The sequence below is a fragment of the Leptinotarsa decemlineata genome, unplaced genomic scaffold, assembly GCF_025532065.1.
Source record: "Leptinotarsa decemlineata unplaced genomic scaffold, Ldec_3_MD MMD2_tig00026282_RagTag_RagTag, whole genome shotgun sequence".
Classification (NCBI taxonomy): Eukaryota; Metazoa; Arthropoda; class Insecta; order Coleoptera; family Chrysomelidae; genus Leptinotarsa; species Leptinotarsa decemlineata.
In genome coordinates this window covers 15,042,689-15,062,320 of record NW_027412668.1, presented here as the reverse complement: position 1 = coordinate 15,062,320, position 19,632 = coordinate 15,042,689, and the positions used below count along the sequence as shown (strand labels likewise).

Here is a 19,632-nt window from a genome sequence, read left to right as displayed (position 1 = left end):
CCCTGAGCCTTCTATGGTTTTTGAGCCATCTGTGTATATCCGTATTGCATTTGTATCATCTGATTCTATGTTCTGCTTGATTTGTATTTTGTAGGGTTTATTAAACACAAATATGTGTTCAATTGCATCGCTTGTTGTCTGCAGCAGAGGTTGCGCAGTAAGCGCTTCCCGCCATAGGCCCAGCCTCAAATGATCCATTCCTACTTCAAAGTTTACACCAGCCGTGCCCAATCGTACCATGGCCATGGCCATAGTATACTATATAGCTTGCTAAAATAATATCTCATTCATTAGATCTACTTCAATTAATTTTTTATAGCTCGTGATATTTTGATATTAGATTTACCTGACTATTTCATAAGAAAACATTGTAAAATCAATTTAATATAGCTTATAATATTTCAATCATTAGATTCACCTAATTATTACACAAGGACACATTCTTAAATTAATTTAAGGCAATAATGTGAAATTAATATTACTGGAGTTTTTTCCCAACACCAAATGGTTATTTTTAACAACTCGATACGTGTTTCGATCACCAAGTGATCATCTTTAAGAGGAAGATTAAACTGGAAAAACTTGCGAGGCTAACTCTATTTATCTAAACAGGTGTACCATACAGGTATACCCTACAGGTACACCACACATACAGGTATACCACACCTTTGGTGTCTTAAATTAATTTTACAATTTGTCTTATCTATTAATTCTGCAATATGTCCTTATGTAATAGTTAGTTGAATCTAATATTTAAAAGTTATAGCTATATAAAACCATTTTATATAAAAGTTAATTTCACAATATTGCCTATCTATATGGATATTCAAACTGATAGATATATAGATAGATAGATAGATAGATAACACTTTATTTCCAACAGGTGTACACCCAAATACACGAAATGTTAAAGAAAATATACTAAAAAAATAACATTCAATTCAATTAAATTCACATATTACATATTGAATTGGTAAAATATAATTAGATTCAATATAAATGAAATAGCCTTTACAAGGTTGACATAAAACAAATGAAAGTTATATAAAAAAAACTATAAATGAAAGGCTCTATGTAAGATACAGTCCTTGATAACGTTCAAAGAGTTTCCATTAATGTCGCACACATTAATGTTACATACTGAATTAAAATTATACTTCGATGGTCCCGTCCTCGAGATCACACTGTAGTTTATGTTTCACACCCTTTTTTGGCGTAATGTTTATCAATGAGAATTAAAAAGTGCCCCTGACTCACGTTCCCATATCGCCTCGCTGTCCTATTCATTATGTTTCTTACGCTCGTACAGGCAAAGTGTTTATCAGTGAATAGTGTAGCGGAAAATTTTATTCGATAACAATGCCCAAACACAGAAAACGGAAAATCAAAGAGTTCCAAAGCACAATTAGGAGGAAAATAAGAAAATTAGAACTAATGTTGGATAAATTATCCTCAAGTAAGTACAAAATAAATGAAACAGTTTAATATCGTATAGAAATTTCCAAAACGGTAGCCGACTATTGAGTAACATCAATATCACGGACCTACAATAAAATCAAGCAGACGACCACATTTCTCAAATCATGAGTCAAATCTGTTTTGAGAAATGCAGCGATCGGCATTTGAACATGAGTAATATCTGTTCTCGGCCATCGCAGAGGTTTTTTCCAAAAAATGAGCCAACTGAATATGAGTAACATCTGTTCGGTGGCAATAAAAGGGAAAAATTATTGAGCTGAGCATGAGTCACATCTGATCAGCGTCAATAAAATAAAAACAAAAAGTGAAAAATAACGACACCCAGTCTTACAAAACATTTTGGTTCTAACAGGTGAGTCAGACTCTTCTGAAAGCACACAGGATACATCAGATTCACAAGAATCAGTTTTATCTGCACAAAGTCAGAGTGTTCAGCAAGTTTGCCAGTCGTCAGATCTTCCCAACCAGCAAGAACACCCGGAATTCTCCATTGAAGCCCTCCTTGGGTCAAGGCCACAAAATGAAACAGAGGAAGGGGCAGAAATAGCTCCTGAGTTGGCCGTACGGTGGGAATCGTTCCTTTTATGTGGTTTAGACAAAGAGGTTCGAAAAAAGTTACTGGAACAGTGGATTGTGCCCCGAAACTGTAAAAGTTTACGGGCTCCAAGTCTAAACCCAGAGGTCCAGGCGCTATTATCTCCAATAGACCTGAAAAAAGACAAGTTCATAGAGAACCTCCAAGAAATAATAGGGAAAGGTATCACAGCCGAAGGAACAGCTCTCACAAAAATCCTAGAACATAGCAATACTGATCCTTCGATCACCCAAGCCTTAGTGGACTCCGGAAAATTACTGACAGACATGTTTCATAATATTTCACTACACAGAAAGTATCAACTCTACAAATATTTCAATGATGCTGTTAAAAAAATTGCATCTCAACAAAAAATTGACACCTATTTGTTGGGTTCCGACTTTACTGAAAAATGCAAATTAGCAAAAACAGTTGAAAATACAGCTCAGGAATTGATAAAAAATAGAGAGCAACAACCATCAACGAGTCGTCATTTAAACTCACAGCGTCCAAACTACAAGAAAAGGATGAAGACCGAAGAAAGAAGGGGGGGAGAGCGATATGTGACATACAACAAACAAACGAAGAAGCCAGCGAGAGACAGAAGAATGAAAAAAGATCCCCAATACTACACCCGGAACAGAATCCAACGGAATTAGAGGTAGGTTATGGCGGTAGAATTAGCAACTATCTTCATAACTGGGAACAAATAACCCAAGATAAAAACATACTCTGTTGGGTGAAAGGGTATAAAATACCCTTTATTAAAAAACCTTTTCAGAAAAAAGTTCCCAATACTAATTCATCACCAGAATTTCAAGTGTGTATTAATAACCTCTTGAAAATAGGTGCCATCAAAAAAAGTAAACATTGTAAAAATGAATTTATATCATCATATTTCATTAGGAAAAAGCCGAATGGTAAAAACCGATTTATCTTAAACCTGAAAAAACTCAATAAATACTTGAATTGTCCACATTTCAAATTGGAAGACTATCGTACAGTAAAAAATCTCGTAGTTGATAACTGCTATATGGGGAATATTGATCTCAAGGATGCGTATTTTCTTTTATCAATAGATAAATCCGATAGGAAATATCTAAAGTTCCAATACAAAAACCAGCTTTATGAATTCACATGTTTGCCATTTGGACTTTCTATTGCCCCATTTGTTTTCACGAAAATTTTCAAACCAATTTCTAATCATTTGAGAAAACAAGGTCTTGTTTCCGTCATATATCTAGATGACATTTTATTATTAGGAAAAACTAAAGAAGAGTGCCAAAACAACATTACCTATACTGCAGATTTATTATCATCTTTAGGGTTTTTAATAAATAAGGAAAAAAGTAACTTAAAACCCACTCAAAACATTAAATATCTGGGTTTCGAATTCAATAGTAGAGACATGACTATGTCTCTGACTCCTGAAAAAGTTCAAAATATAATTTCTTTACTGGAAGTATCGAAAAGAAAGTCCCAAATAAAAATAAGAGATTTTGCAAAACTCATAGGTACGCTGGTATCCATTTGTCCAGCAGTCCCATATGGCTGGGTACACATCAAAAATTTTGAGCGAGAGAAATATAAAGCCCTAAAGATACATGGGGATTATAGCAAAATAATGGAATTACCAGGCTACCTAAAAACAGACTTCTTATGGTGGTTAAAAAATATCACGAATAGTAAAATGTCGTTAAAAGGGATATCTTATGTGCTAACAATTCACACTGATGCCAGTAGCTCCGGCTGGGGGGCAATGTGTAACGGAAAAATAGCAAAGGGATTCTGGGATATCAAAGAAAAAACTTTCCATATCAACTACTTAGAATTATTAGCAGCTTTTAGGGGTTTACAATCCTTTGGGAAAAATTACACAAAGTGTAATATACTGTTGCGAATAGATAATGTAACTGCAATATCTTATATAAATAAAATGGGAGGAATTAAATTCATAGAATTAAATAAAATTACTCGACAAATATGGGAGTGGTGTGAGAATCGTGAAATGGTTATTTTTGCATCGTACATAAACTCAAAAGACAATACACTTGCAGATAGAGCATCGCGCGAAAAAAATATAGAAACCGAATATTCTTTAGATGATGAAGCATTCGAAAACATTTGTAGACTATTTGGTACTCCGCAAATAGATTTGTTTGCTTCATACCAAAACAAAAAGTGTACAAAATTTATTTCCTGGTATCCTGACCCGGAAAGTGAGGCAGTAGACGCATTTACTTTAAATTGGTCAAAAATATACTTTTACGCGTTTCCACCATTCTCCCTTTTACCTAGGGTCATTCAAAAAATTAGAAATGACAAAGCCAGAGGAATTGTTGTGTTCCCAGTATGGAAATCGCAACCTTGGTTTCCACTTATTGAACAATATATGACATTAAGACCCATATTATTTCCACCAAATGAATCTCTGTTATTATCTCCTTGCAGAAAACCGCATCCAATGTGGAGACACCTTACCCTGGGTGCCGCAATATTATCCGGATAGCATATCAAAAGAGAGGAATCCCAGAAACAGCAATTGATGTTCTGATTTCATCTTTAGCTGACAATACGTTAAAACAATACAACACAACATATAAAAAATGGTGGGCTTTTTGTGAAACCGAGGAAGCTTTCATTGCTGATCAGAATAAAATAATTGAATTCCTCAGCAAAGAACTCTCATCAGGAGGAAATTATAACACCCTCAATCAACATAGATCGGCAATGAAAACTTTATTTCATATAACAGATGATCATATAATATCTAGATTCATGAAAGGAGTATTTCGATTGAGACCTGTTTTTCCAAGGTATAACGAGACATGGGACCCAGACCCGGTCTTAGCATATTTTGAATCACAAACACCACTGGAATCATTGACCTTGGCAAAATTGACTCAAAAATTAGTTGTTTTGTTAGCACTTGTGACTAGTCAAAGAGTTCAAACTCTTATAAAAATTAAACTCAGCAATATCAATACTTTTGAAAACAGAATAGAGATTAACATAACAGATATCATCAAAACATCTCATCCTTCTAAATGTCAACCCAAAATAGTTTTACCCTATTTTTACCAGAAACCAAATCTATGTGTTGCAACGCTAATGAAATATTACATAAACACTACGAAAAACATAAGAAAGGGGCATGACCAGCTACTGTTAACAATTAAGAAACCACATCATCCCGCGAGCTCTCAAACAGTAGCAAAATGGATCAAAAAAGGGATTTCATTAGGAGGGGTGGATACAACAATTTTCAAGTCTCATAGCACTCGACATGCATCCACTTCGGCTGCATTTAAAAGAGGATTAAATATCGAGAGCATTAGACGCACAGCAGGATGGAGTCATAAATCTCATACATTTAATAAATTCTATAATAGAACAGTGCCTGAGAATTCTAAATTCGCAAAATGTATCATTAATGGAGAGTGTGTGGAAGGTGATGGGAACTAAACTATTATTTATAAGTATTTTTTTTCACAAAGGTTGTGATTCTAGGGTTATTATATATTAGGTAAATGCAGTATTTTTGTTTACAAATAATCATATTACATATATGGTTGCATACATTATAAAATTATCTAAATGTTAGTAATACTCAATAAATTTATTGTTCATGAACAAAAGGCTATTTAAAATATTTAAAAATAAAAATTAAAGAAAGAGATAGAGTTTTGAAAACACACAAGGGAAATATTCAACTTGCTTCAGATCGCGGCCAAACCTTTCAACATCTACAGTGTGATCTCGAGGACGGGACCATCGAAGTATAATTAGAGGTTAAACGACTTACCTGTAAGGAAGTTCAATCCTCAATTATACGAGATGGTCCCGTCCGAAGAGATCACACCCACCCACCACTTCATACCCAGAAGCCGCGATCTGAACGAAACATAATGAATAGGACAGCGAGGCGATATGGGAACGTGAGTCAGGGGCACTTTTTAATTCTCATTGATAAACATTACGCCAAAAAAGGGTGTGAAACATAAACTACAGTGTGATCTCTTCGGACGGGACCATCTCGTATAATTGAGGATTGAACTTCCTTACAGGTAAGTCGTTTAACCTCTAATTATAACACATTAAATTTACTGGTGCTTTGAGATTCACATTTGTTTTACTACTTTGACAATGAAATGTTTTCTCGTATCTTGAGTTGAGGCGTGGTACATAAAAATTTATTTTTTGTTGGAGCGGAGTACAGGAGATGTTATTATTTATTAAATTATATAGAAAAGTGACCGTAATGAGAAGTCTACGTGTATTCAGTGATATAATATTAAATTGGTTCAAACGGATGGAATAGTCAATTCCCCTTTGGGGGTAAATACCTGTAGTGCGAAAAGACAAGAATTTCAAGAACTTTCTTTGGACAGCTTCAATTTGCTGTGTGTGAGAATTCTAAATGGGATACCAGATCATCGCCCCATATTCTAATTTGGACCTCACATAAGCATAGAATAGAGTGATTATCACCTTAGGACCTCTTAAATCAAACAAAAAAAATCTATGAAATCCTAATAGAAAATGAGTTGACTATATCGAACCTAAAATTATGATTATATTTTTAATCTCTACAATATATTCGTAGATTCACCAGATCACACGTACCGTGTTAGGAATCACACGTTAAAAGGTAAGACCTCGTTACTCCTCAGCTCGCACAGGTTTCTCAACCTGATAGTTGTCGTTCGTATGGGGGCGACAGCTGATTAACGGAAAAACAGATTTTAAACAGATCTATCATTAAATTATTCAAGGCACAAGGTTACCATTTTGATTTTATGAAATTATGAAAACGATCATATTTTTTGTTTATGAAACTATCACTATATCATTACTTTTTTGATATTGATTGCTTCCTGTGTTTGGAAAACTCCCACATTTTTTTGTAACATTTCAATTCAATCTAGAAAAAGTTCTGAAGAAATGATGAATTTGTGTCTTTTCCCTTCACCAAGCCAGCTTTCACGTTATCTAGATATTTCAATAACGCGATGATCATTGTACCTCTACAACGCGATTTAGCTTCAAAGCATTTTGCGGCCTTTGACGATCTTCACTCCTAAATGAAGGTTTCCTGTTCAAACGACCCAGGATACTACTAATGTGAGATTAATTACACGTACCTCAAGTTCGTTGGATTCGCCAATTAAAATCGAGATAGAATTTCCACAAGAATGAAACACAAACATGCCGTCATAGGGAGTTTCGTAATTCCTGAGTAATAATGCTGAATTAAAGACTAATAGAACTAGTTTGCATCAATGTTTTTTGGTGAAATTACATAATAAAACATTTCACACAGTTTTTATATAATTGTAAAGACGAAAATAAGTTATATACTTATTTCATTATTTCATTTGAAATGATTTGTGAAAGATGAACTCAAAATAATATTTTTGTACAACTCTCATCATGAGTGACATTTGTAATGGTTGTCAAGAGTATTGAAAGATGATGTATTCGAAAAACAATTTATTCTAAGATTTTCACTAAACGATTTTACATAAAAGCAACACGTGTTTCGCCACACAATGTCTTCTTCGGGCATGTCTTCACTAACACGTGTTGCGTTTTTGTGAAATAGTTTAGTGAAAATCTCACAAGTGTTTTTTGAACACATTAGTTATGGATTTTCATCAAGTATCGGCCAATTCCATCATATATATCAAAAGATATGTTTACAAAGTAGCATGTTGAAAATACATTCAACAACAATATTTTTAACACGATATTTTTCCACTAAATAGCAATAAACAAAACATAATTATTCAATTTTCCAGGAAGTTTCATTATGAACAATATAATTGAATTCTATTTCAAATGTATTATATACATTATTATTATTATTAATGACATTAATATGAAAAGTATAATTAGAACAACTGCTGATATTGATACCTGGCGATGTTGAAGAGTCTTGTAATTAATATATCTGAACTATCTGAGTTGACAATTTCATGAGCATCAACATTTAATTCTTGAAGTGAAGAGGACGATGCTGTAACGCTGGAGCTAGCTATTGGGATTATCCTTTCAGCAATAGCCTTTTCATAAGAAATAGATTGATAAATGTAACCCTCAGCCACTGTTGTAGACTTCCATCCTCAGTGCTTCTTAATATCCGTTATATTTGCTCCTGATTCTGCTAGCAAAGAAGCTGAAGAGCTTCTATGACTTTAATTTTTCCGCTTTAAGAATGCTATTACTTTGAAATATTTGCTTGCATTAACAACATTTCCAACGAGCGCACCCGACTTTATCATTGAAAACCTGCCTCACAAACTTGACGAGTTCCATATTTTTTATTTTTCTTATAGATAGACTAAGAAGAGGGTTCCGCTAAAATTTCCTTCGACATTTCTAAGCCTACACCAACTAAGAAAATTGAAATATGCGATGTCGTACTGCTGAGCCGATTTTTTTGATAACAATTCAATTGAAATTATTTTTGAAGCCCCTTCAATATCGTCACGAATACACAATTCCTCAGTATTGGTCTTCATTATGCAAGACATTGAACACCAGCAAGAACTTCAAATGTGACTTTAAATAAAACGCGTGACCTGTAAACAATTCTGTTTGTTGGTAACCAGGTGATTCGGCGTCACCTGACACGGCCACTTCACAGCAAATACGATAACGTGAAAATAGTTAACTGAGAAAATATGTCAAAATGTGTTATTATAGAAATATTGAATTTATCTATTTTATTTTGAAAACAGGACAGTTGAAGAAAACTTTGTATGATATTTGTGTTAAAAGTAAGTTTTATTTTGTTCATTATTCTCACTCACAAAATGTAACCTTCTTTTTAAGACTCAAATCATAAATGGCTATTTTGAATGGTCTTCAAAATTCATCAAAAAACTATTCTTTACTCAAATATTCCAGCACTCTAGAAAATAACAGAAAGAAGGTTTGGAAATGTCTTACATAGCCCAACATGCTCCCGAAGAGAGTACTCACATTACTCCATTCGAAAATACACAAATACCCAATAAACCTCAAAATTACTCTATAAGAATATATAGACAGGCAATTAAAATTCAGAGATAACACAGGGATGGTTTAAGTAGAAAGGGAAAGACAATTAACATCAGTAAAAGCTAGCCACCCGTCTTCAACTGTATACAAACAAGTCATTCGATCCAATCAAGAGGCACGTAGTCACGCTCACCAAAATCGAAGACAAATTCCAGCATAATAGTTTTTGCGTTGGGCACTTTGACCGTTACCTCATCGCGTTTGATGAAGTCTACCGTAGTTGTAGACGAAACGTCCGACACGAAAATCTGCAGACCACAGTCAAAAACCCGAAAAATAGCTTTGACGCAGTTATCTCCGGCAAAGTTTACACTTTTTTCCATTCCATTCTGGGTAACAAGCACTATCGAAATATGCATCATACTTAAAAAGTGCGCCAATGAACTCGCACCAGTATTTTACAGACTTTTCATTCTGTCTTACAAGTAAGTATAGACCAGTTTGCTTTGCTATCAGTGATATAAAAACTCATGGAGAAAGCCGTGAACCCCCATATCCTTGAATAATTGGAAGGCTTCAACTTATTGAGCTCTTTTCATTGTATAGCAACGACTCAATGAAAAAAACCAATATATTGCTTTGCTGACGACAGCACACTTGTCTCCTCATTCCATTTGCAATCCAGGACATCGGCTGTGGATGCACATCTTAACCGACAGCAGGAGGTTGCATATCTCAATGAGGATCTATAGATGATTTCGAATTGGGGTGAAAGTAACCAGGTTAAATTAAATGTCACGAAAACCCAGGCATTTCTTCAAAAAGATAAATATAATAGTGTCGGGAGAGACAATTCCGCTTTCTGCTTCAATAAGTTTGTTGGGGGTTGAAATGGACACCAATAATATGCCTTGGAACACTGTTCTGAACCAGAAAACTGTACACACTTCAGCAACTTTCGATGCTTTATAAAGCTCAGATCATGCCATCTTCGGAATATTGTTCTCATGTATGGAGCTCCATTCCTAAGCATACCCTGAAGGTGCTGGATTCCATTCCAAAAAGAGCTGTCCGCCTGATTGAAGACACGAACATCACTTGCAAAAATCCAGTTAAACTCGAACTTCACTGTTTAAGAATCTTTCATTTGGAGATCTGCGTTTATGCGGAATAAACTTCCTGAGAACGTTTTTCCAAATGAATTTAATCTCCAGTGATTCAAATCCAAGTAAATCGTTACTTTGGCACAGGCACCGCTCTTAGAGTGCCTCAGGGATTTTCCTGTAGTGCTTATGTTTTGATTGAAAAAAATGCATTCATAAAAATTTCACAAAATTAGATTCACCGTATCACAAACTTCCTGTTGCTTGTTGAAACTAATATCAGACATAATAAACGACCTCGAAAGTATATTTTATCATTCATTTTTTTTTCACCTTGACTGTTAGTCGACTATTGAGTTCCCCTTCATCTCTCGGGATAACAAACTAACCTTGTTATTTAGCATGTACATCATGAATATTTTTGCGAGAAAACGTGAATGGTGAGTTCGTAGCATTTATTTTACCTTGAGCTAGCCCGAATTTGGATTGACTCTGTAATCAAACCAAACTCTGTAACTTTATTATTATTCATCAGACACAGACCTTTGAATGCTGTCAACTTCCACTAATTGAATAATCACTTATGAAGGGATCTCTGAATTTGAATATGAAACTTACATGGACGAATACTACTGAACTAATAGATTTTAATAGAAGTAGTGAGTGTCTAGTCGCGTCAAGTAAGTCTGGTGACTCGGGTGCTGGTTCTACGGTCTCACGTCAAGTATTTTACGTATTCTGTTCATATATTCAAACATTGTGTGTTTGGTAATTGTACTTTCAAACAATTGTTGTTGTTGAATTTTCTTATTATTCAGGTAATGAAATTGATTCGATTTGAGAATTGATATTTTTTTATATCAATGCATTCAGCTGTGTATTGAAAAAAATATTGTGAACAAATCAACACCTGCTCTGTTGGAATATAGAAATAAACATAATTAGTAAAATCGTTAGTCCAACTCTTTTTTCGCATTAATTTGACAACAAAGATTCTAATATTAGAAAATTTTAACCAAAATGTCATTGATTTCAAAGTTGCACGAGAGAATAAAAGAAAAGGGGATTATTTTCAGTATGATCGAGAAATCAGAGAGAAAAGTGATTTCACAGTTCGTCCGTGACATCGTGTAGCTATTGAAGTAAAACATTTGTCTCCAAGGTCTTACTACTCGTATATTCAATCTAAATAATGTAGTATCTTAAGAACTAGTTTTTATTAGAAAAAAAAATGAAAATAATAACCTGAACAATCTAGGTTATTATTTATTACAGCTATGTGCAAATTCAAATTTAAAAAATTATTTAATCCCAATAAGTGCATAAGAATGATAATTATGATAATGTTGATACTGGAAATGAACAAAAAATAAGTAGAAGACATAACCCAGAAGATATCAAATAGCGATAAAAGTAGTAAGTTATGTACCCATAAACATATAAAGCAGGATTGTTAGTTGAGTAGATTAATCATTTCTGCAGCTTGCGTTGGCTTCATTTTATCGATTCCAATTTAATTGCTGACACATTATCAATATCCATTTCAAATATCTCCGCATTTGCAAATCAAACTGCTCTCAGGAAGATATCGCCAGGATATGAGACGCCTTAGGTAACTTTAATTACAAATTTCCGTGTACTTATTTTGCCCTAGTTACAAACAAAATAAGTGCTTTTTTGTGACCTAGCTTTAAATTTACGTATTGTATTCACACGAAACCGAGTTTCTCCTTCACTAATGACGTTTGACTGTTAGTGAACACACTTCTGAAGTATAATTTTGGTTGAATTGATTTCCTTCTAAATTGCATTCCCACATAGCAATAGATATTCCAGGTATATTTCATGAATATACATTTAAGGATATTGTATTATGCTATGAATATGCCATGGATATATATATATATCTTCTGGAGAATATTCCCTGGAAGTGCTCCTGGCGAACCTTTGATATATTTTAAGAATATTCCTTGGGAATATTCTTGGAATATCTTATAATATTCTTAGAATATCTAAGGTATATTCTATTAAGAATATTCCAGGAATAGAACCCGAGGAATATTCATAAAATATTCAGGATATTCTTAGTTTATTGTAGGAATATACAATAAAGAAACACCATAGAATATTCTTTAAATATATTTTATGAATATTCTAGGAATATTTGGAATATTCCAAGAATGTGACGAGTAACCGCTATTAGGCATGTATATATTGCATTTTGATGCAGGATTCACACAAGTAATAAAACACATAATATTCATAAACAAATATATTTTAAAAACAATATACACTGAAATATTTGACGTTTCAACCAATATTAAAAATAAAAAATCTGATTCAAAATATTTATTCACTGAATAAAATATTCCTGAATACTGTCATATTACAAATATTTGAAACGTATTCAAATTAGGATGTTCCTACTCTCAAACAAATGTATACTAAAAAATATACTAAAATAACAACTCTGTGAATTCATCAGCACTAATTAAAAAATAATAAATATATAATTTCATTGAAAAAGTGTATTACATCAAGAAATAGGTTAGGTTAGGTTTCTCACTTGAAAAAATAAAACCCACAAATGAAGTATTTAAAATGAGTGGTATGATGAGTTCTTCAATGAATTTCACTTACTTAAAGTTATCCAAACTTTGCTCACCGGAATAGTTTTCCTTATATTTGTCCAACAATGCATCAGCCAGTGTTTCAATAGTAATACCTGGAACAAAATGTGCATTAACGTTCATTATCACTATTTGAAAGTGGCACAATAAAACTGGAATAAAAATCAAATAGATATTTTTCGCATAGGTTACTCATGAACATTTACAACATTTTATGACTTGGAGAGCAACTTGCATTGTCTTGTTGAAAAGTACTCATTACGTTTTCAGTTCCTTGGCGCACCTGCCTATACCAGGTACCACTCTGTTTCCTTTTGGGCAAATTGATACTATCTTGAAAACGAGTGATAAAAATTATGAAAACAAATGATACAAACGAATGTGTCATTCACTTACTTTTCTCTATTGAAGATACACAACTGAAATCACTCTAGTTCAAACATGTACTTAGTCAAACCAACAAATCCCACATACCAACTCTCCTCGAACCTAAATATGAGATATAGTAGGTTAATCACCATGACTTCACTATCGATACTATTGCATTTTACTTACTTTTTTCGAAGACTGAATATATACAACTCTCCTGTTTGAAGATCCAAAATCAAACTATTCGCTGTACTGCAAATTGGACAACCCCAAATTATAAATGGTACACTGAACGTGACAGAATTATACTTTGATAATAACACCAACACAGGCATTACACACGCGAACCTGCCATGTCAACCGCCATGTTGAATCATTTGTCGGATTTAACGCAAATGTACCATGCATTAAGGGACAGCCGCTTTCACAGAGCTTATTCGACTGTCGCGCGCTACACTTCAATTGACTAATGAGAAACCTTTACTCCAATTCTTCACTTACCCATTTCTCTTTTTCCAGGATGTTTCGCTTTGTAATTAAATAATTTCAAATACAAAAAGACAAATAGGATGAGAATTAACCAATTTATTGATGCAATTGGTTCATTTATTGGCCCATTCAAATTTTTTTGTCGTTTCCAACAGTTGCTGTTGGAGCAATTCATCCAGAATCTTCGCGTTGAGTTCAAAAACTGGTTAACACTATCAGGGTTATATACATTAGGTTATGCATTCGATTAAGATCTTCAAATATTTTTGTTTTCAATAATATTGAATTATTTGAATACCTTATTATAAGATAATTCAAAATTCCATTGTATAGAATATTCCAAAATATACCGTGGGGATATATTCTAAGAATACACCATATGGTATATTCGATCGATAATATTCTTAGAATATTCAAGGGAGAATAATCTATTTATAGACATTCTATGCACATTCTTTCGGGAATAATCCTGCCATATTCATTCAAGCATATTCTATGAATATTCTAAAGGTATGTATATATTCCAAGAATATTCTATGAATATTTGGAATATATACGTTCGTTTTATGATATACAGGGAATATTCCATGAATATCTAGTGCTGTGTGGGTTTATTCACCGAAAACATCACCAGTAGACTTAGCAGAAGTCAAATAATTTTGATGACTATGCCAAGAATAGGTCATATGTCAAGAAAATAAATATGAAAATTCAGAAAATTTCTCTCTTTCTTTCCAAGAAAGTGATATCTGGCAAGTTACTTCTAAATTACAACCATTTTATTACCTACTCATATGCCTACTTTCTAATGAATGAATTTACCTGGAAAGGTCAAGTATGAATTCAATAACTATATGAATAATTTTTTTTTCGAAAGTACTGTAAATGTACTTAACTATTTTTACCTGGAAATGAACAGATTCGATAATGGCAGTTTGACCCTCCATGAGATATTGGGAGTTTTTGAATTTGTTAATTTCCATACTCCCCAATAGGTTAAGTTTCAAACCTTTTTTCTGGAAATCGAGGCGCTTGTATTCATGATTGAACTCATGTCTCTCTGTGATCAAATGAGTGGCGTGTGTGAAATTTATTTTTTCATTCTGAAAACTATTAAACGATTACTCTTGTAGATAATAATCTATTGAACGAATAGTCTATCAATACGATAGTGAAAAAGGAAATATTAGACTTGCTTACGGTTTGTTTGCCACAGAATTACTTCCAATTCAATTAAATTTTTATTTATCCTGCAAATGTCTCATAATGGGAAACCCAATTAGTCCTATTCTGGCAGAGATTTTCATTGACGATTTGGAGAGAAACATTAACAGTAACCTACTGGTAAGAAGTTTCGTGTATTGGTATATGTATTGGTTTCACAAGAACGAACAGATAGTTGACTAAGTTTTTGAATTTCATCAATTCTCTTCACCCTTCTATCACATTCACAATGGAGGTGAAATAGGACGACTCTATGAATTTTTTGGACTTGACAATAACAAAAGTTAACAACAAATATGATTTTTCAATTTATCGTAAACCGGCACATACATATATTATAATTCATAATTCGTCCACCCACCCGTATCAGCAGAAATTGGCAGCTTTCAACAGTATGATCCAGTATGTGCCCTTGTCGGAGGCGAATTTCAATGAAGAACTGAACATAATAAAACAAAAAGCCGTCAACAATGATTACGATAGCAGTCTAATACATTCTGTATTATCAAAAACGTTATACAGCCAAGCTTTGAAGGAAGTTTACCCAATTTAAAGAGAAGAGGATAAAAGTTATAGTACCTCATCCTACTTAAGCCAACCCACTACAAATATTTCAGATTTTCTGCACAACAAAGGTGTAAATATTGTCTTCAAAACCAACAACAACTTAGACATATTAAGAATAACAAAGATAAAGGTTCAGTTTCAGAAAAATCGGGAGTGTATAAATCATCATGTGGGTCATGTCCGATGTTTATATAGGTCAAACTGGAAGAACGTTCAAAGACCGCATAAAGGAACACAAATATAGTTTTCAGAATTAAAAACTAAATTCCACATATTCCACTCATTTAATCACAGAGAAACATGAGTTCAACCTTGATTACAAGCCCCTCCATTTCCAGATGAAAGGTTTGAAACTTAACCTGTTCGAGAGTATGGAAATGAACAAACTCTCAATATCTCATGAACGAATAAACTTGATTGAAGAATTCGCCATTATTGAATCTGTTCATTTCCAATTAAAAATAGTTGAGTACATTTATGGTACTTTCGAAAAAAAAATTGATTCATATAGTTATTGAATTCATAGCTGACCTTTCCACGTAGAGTCATTCATTAGAAAGTAGGCATACGAGTAGGTAATATGTTAGAATATAAAATGGTTGTAATTTAGAAGTAACTTTTAGTTTACGCTTGAGAAAGCTATTGTATAGCGAAACATGTGACGCGGGTTTTGTAAAACGCTTTATAATGAAAATCAGTTTTTTTTTAACATTTATGGAAAGTTTCAGCTCAAATCGGAAATTAGCGTTATTTCACAAATTTTGATCATGATCATGATTTGTTAAAAAAACTAAAGCATATTGAGAGTTGTGAGAATATTAATTTGGAGTGATTTTGGTTACTATTAAACTTCGTTCAATTTCAACATAATTTTTCTTTTACTAAATTGTTTCTTCTTTTTCTTTACTTCTCCAAAATAATTGGATATATATCATTCATTCAAAGTAGAACTCATGTGAATGATATCTGATTCTTATTCCACAACAAATGTTTGAAATACAAACTGAGTAGAGAAAAGTATCTTCTGTATAATTCAGTGTTCATATAGAAGTATTTGTTTCGAAAGAATTATTTTCTTTCGTGTAATTCAATGTTTATATGAAAGTAGCTGTTTCAGGAGGACTTTCTTTCAGTTTGTATCTAAAAGTTACTTCTTTGCATGATCTACACATTCATGTATGAGTTTCAAATTGATTACTTCCTTCCTTTCTTTGGAAGATTCTCTCATCCCTTTTTTTTGTATCAGATGGAGTATAGTAGAAAGCCAAAAACTTTCTTTCCCAGATAATAACTAGTAATATCATTATATAAACAGAAATGTAAAGTAGATGATGACTCTATGTATGGGACTGGATCGATAAGAAAATACGGCATCGGATATACGTAACCTGAGTAATAGATAAATAAAAATAATGGAAGAGGTTTTTTAATGAATAAATTAATGTAGATTTATGAATATCATGCATATGTGTGTATATAATGCACCAATAAGTCACAACCATTAAGTACTTCAAATAATTTTCGCAAACAATCAACTGCGATCTGATTTCATTACAAATTGTAACAGTTCACATAAATAGCTTATCTGATTTCTAATTAGGTTGTAGGTGAACTAACTCAATTTGGAGCGGATATGGAATGTGCAAACATTAACCCAAGTCGTATTCGAAACGAGTTTACCCAAGAAATTTATACGTTATTTATATAGGCAAGAGGTCATATCAGCGGAAAGTGATCCTTTTTAATAGAGTGATACGAAGTTATGAGCAAACAGTCCAGAAGAATTGAATGTTTCTCAATTTCGACGTCACTATGGAGACGTTAAAGTAACCTTCAATGTGATGTAGGTTGAAGCTGGATTGTCTACCAAGTGAAAGATTATTCACGCAGGGGAGCCCACGATGCAAAATGGGGATTTACTCGAGCGTCATTGAGACATATTTGGTTGCAAAGCTTGGATGATAAGAAGAAAAAAATGATATATAATATATACCTTTTCATCGGTGGGGAAAGCGGCTATAGATTTTGAAATATGTAAAAAAATACTGTTGCATGGACATACTCGAGCCCGTCAGATATTGATAGCATCAATGTCCTACGTATTTTTAATAATGTTGGTATGTTAATCTGATCGTTTGCATAATGTGGGTGGTTGAACGTAAGGGTTAAAAGTGAAAAGAAAAAGAATGTATTCGAGCGCGTCAGATTTTCTAAGGGGGCGTCAAGTGCAACAAAAAAAGCTTTCATTCAATAATCTGACGATTTCGATCTGACGCAAACTCGCGGCCAGTATTATGATGTGCAAAAAAAATTCGCCATTTTGAAATACTCAAGCGCGTCAGATTAAGGTATATATGGTTCATCTTTATGTTTTAGACGTGCTGTCTCATATTCTGACGATTCGCTTAATCTGACAAAAAAAATATTTTTTAAAATTTTGTTTTAGTTCATTCAACTTACTTGATTGAAGAGCTCAGGAAATAGCATGCAAATAGATAAGTGTATGTTTTTCAAGTAGAATACTTGTATTTATAAGAAAATAATTTTTAAAAAATGCTCAAAAAAATTGAACTTTTTATAATCTATTGAATAATTAATGAAGAAAAGAGGAATGAAACTTTTATTTGTAACTAACTTTACTGCAGTTTTGCCCTATAAGGACATTTTCAAACTTATATATTGTATAAGTTTGAACATGTTATAGCTATATATAAAACAATTTTCAGCTATATAAAAATTAATTTCACAATATTGCCTATCTAACATTTAAACATTACATAAGGACATATTGTAAAATAATAGATAAGGCAAATTGTAAAATTAATTTAGGGTGGTATACCTGTATGGTTTACCTGTATGATATATCTGAATAGCATAAAGAGCTTTAGTTTCGCGAAGTTTCCAGTTTTATCTTCCTCTTGAAGATGATCACTTGGTGATCGAAACACGTGTCGATGTGTTAAAAATAACGATTTGGTGTTGGGTGTTGTTTAAAATCTGTTTTTTCGTCAATCAGCTGTCGCCCCAATACGAACGACAACTCTCAGAAGTTGAGAAAATTGTGCGAGCTAAGGACTAACGAGATCTTACCTTTCAACGTGTGATTCCTAACACGGTTGCAGAATCATCCCAGCATCAACCAGATAGATTCTCCCGAGAAAAATATCTGGTGGAGGCAGGAATCGAACCCACGGCCTTCCGATCGTGAGTCGGACGCACAACCACCGCGGCCAACTCCACAATAGTCAGATATATCTAATATTCATCTCCTGTTCCATAAACGTCTGATACATATTTGCTGCCGTTGCTTAGATGTACCAGACTATTACATAAGGACACTTTCTAAAATTAATTTAGGACAAATAGATAGGGTAATATTGTGAAATTAATTTAATATAGCTTATAATATTTCAATCATTAGATTCACCTAACTATTACATAAGGACACATTGTAAAATTAATTTAAAACAAGTAGATAAGGCAAATTGTAAAATTAATTTAAGACACTCAAGACGCAGGTACCTAGAACAGGTAGGTACCTTTATCTATGTATGGTATCGTATAAATAAGGATAGTTTTGTGAGTATGATTAGTTCAATCTTCCTCTTGAAGATGATCACTTGGTGATCGAAACATGTGTCGAGGTGTTAAAATAACGATTTGGTGTTGGGAAAAAACTCCAGTAATATTCATTACTACACCAAAGGTTCCAAATATATAGGATGCTTGGTGAAACCTGTCAGGTTTCATTCATTTTCAAACAGACATAATTCAACTTTTTCAAATAGAACACCCTGTATTGTTTTATTTGTGTGAAATTATTCAATATTTCGTTACATTTTTTATTAGAGATATTTTAAATATCATCACCAGTTTAATTAACTGTTATAACCACAAATAAATCAATTATTAACGTTCACTTACTCAAAGTTTTTTCAATATGAACAACAACGCCTAAATTTTTTATTAAATAGAGGAGTCTGGAAGGTGTTTAAAATTGCGACTATCTTCTGCAACACATAATGTCAGTCTTTTTTAAACGAACTCTCTACACGTTCCAGCATATCCTCTGGAATTTGCCTGGAAACTCTAGTGATTCTTCGTTTCATGTCTTCTATAGATATTGGAGGAGTTTGGTAGACAATCCATTTGATATACCCCCATAAAAAATCTATTTTGGTCAGGTCAGGTG

General features: G+C 33.2%; 2 protein-coding genes across 2 annotated transcripts in view; one reads left to right on the top strand and one right to left on the bottom strand.

Annotated features, from left to right (window-relative positions):
* Positions 1 to 19,632, bottom strand: part of LOC111506097 (uncharacterized) — a 314,210-nt gene that overhangs the window by 69,400 nt on the left and 225,178 nt on the right.
* LOC141484685 (uncharacterized) lies at positions 1,149 to 5,730 on the top strand. The gene is made up of 3 exons (XM_074179870.1): positions 1,149 to 1,456; positions 1,832 to 2,714; positions 4,505 to 5,730. The coding sequence occupies exons 1-2, from the start codon at positions 1,360 to 1,362 to the stop codon at positions 2,710 to 2,712; spliced, it is 978 nt and encodes a 325-aa protein (XP_074035971.1). The 5' UTR covers positions 1,149 to 1,359; the 3' UTR covers positions 2,713 to 2,714; positions 4,505 to 5,730.

Coding starts and splice junctions, on each gene's coding strand:
- LOC141484685 (XM_074179870.1), top strand. CDS start 1,360: ATGCCCAAACACAGAAAACGGAAAATCAAAGAGTTCCAAAGCACAATT. Junction 1,457..1,831: donor GTTGGATAAATTATCCTCAA/GTAAGTACAAAA, acceptor TGGTTCTAACAG/GTGAGTCAGACTCTTCTGAA.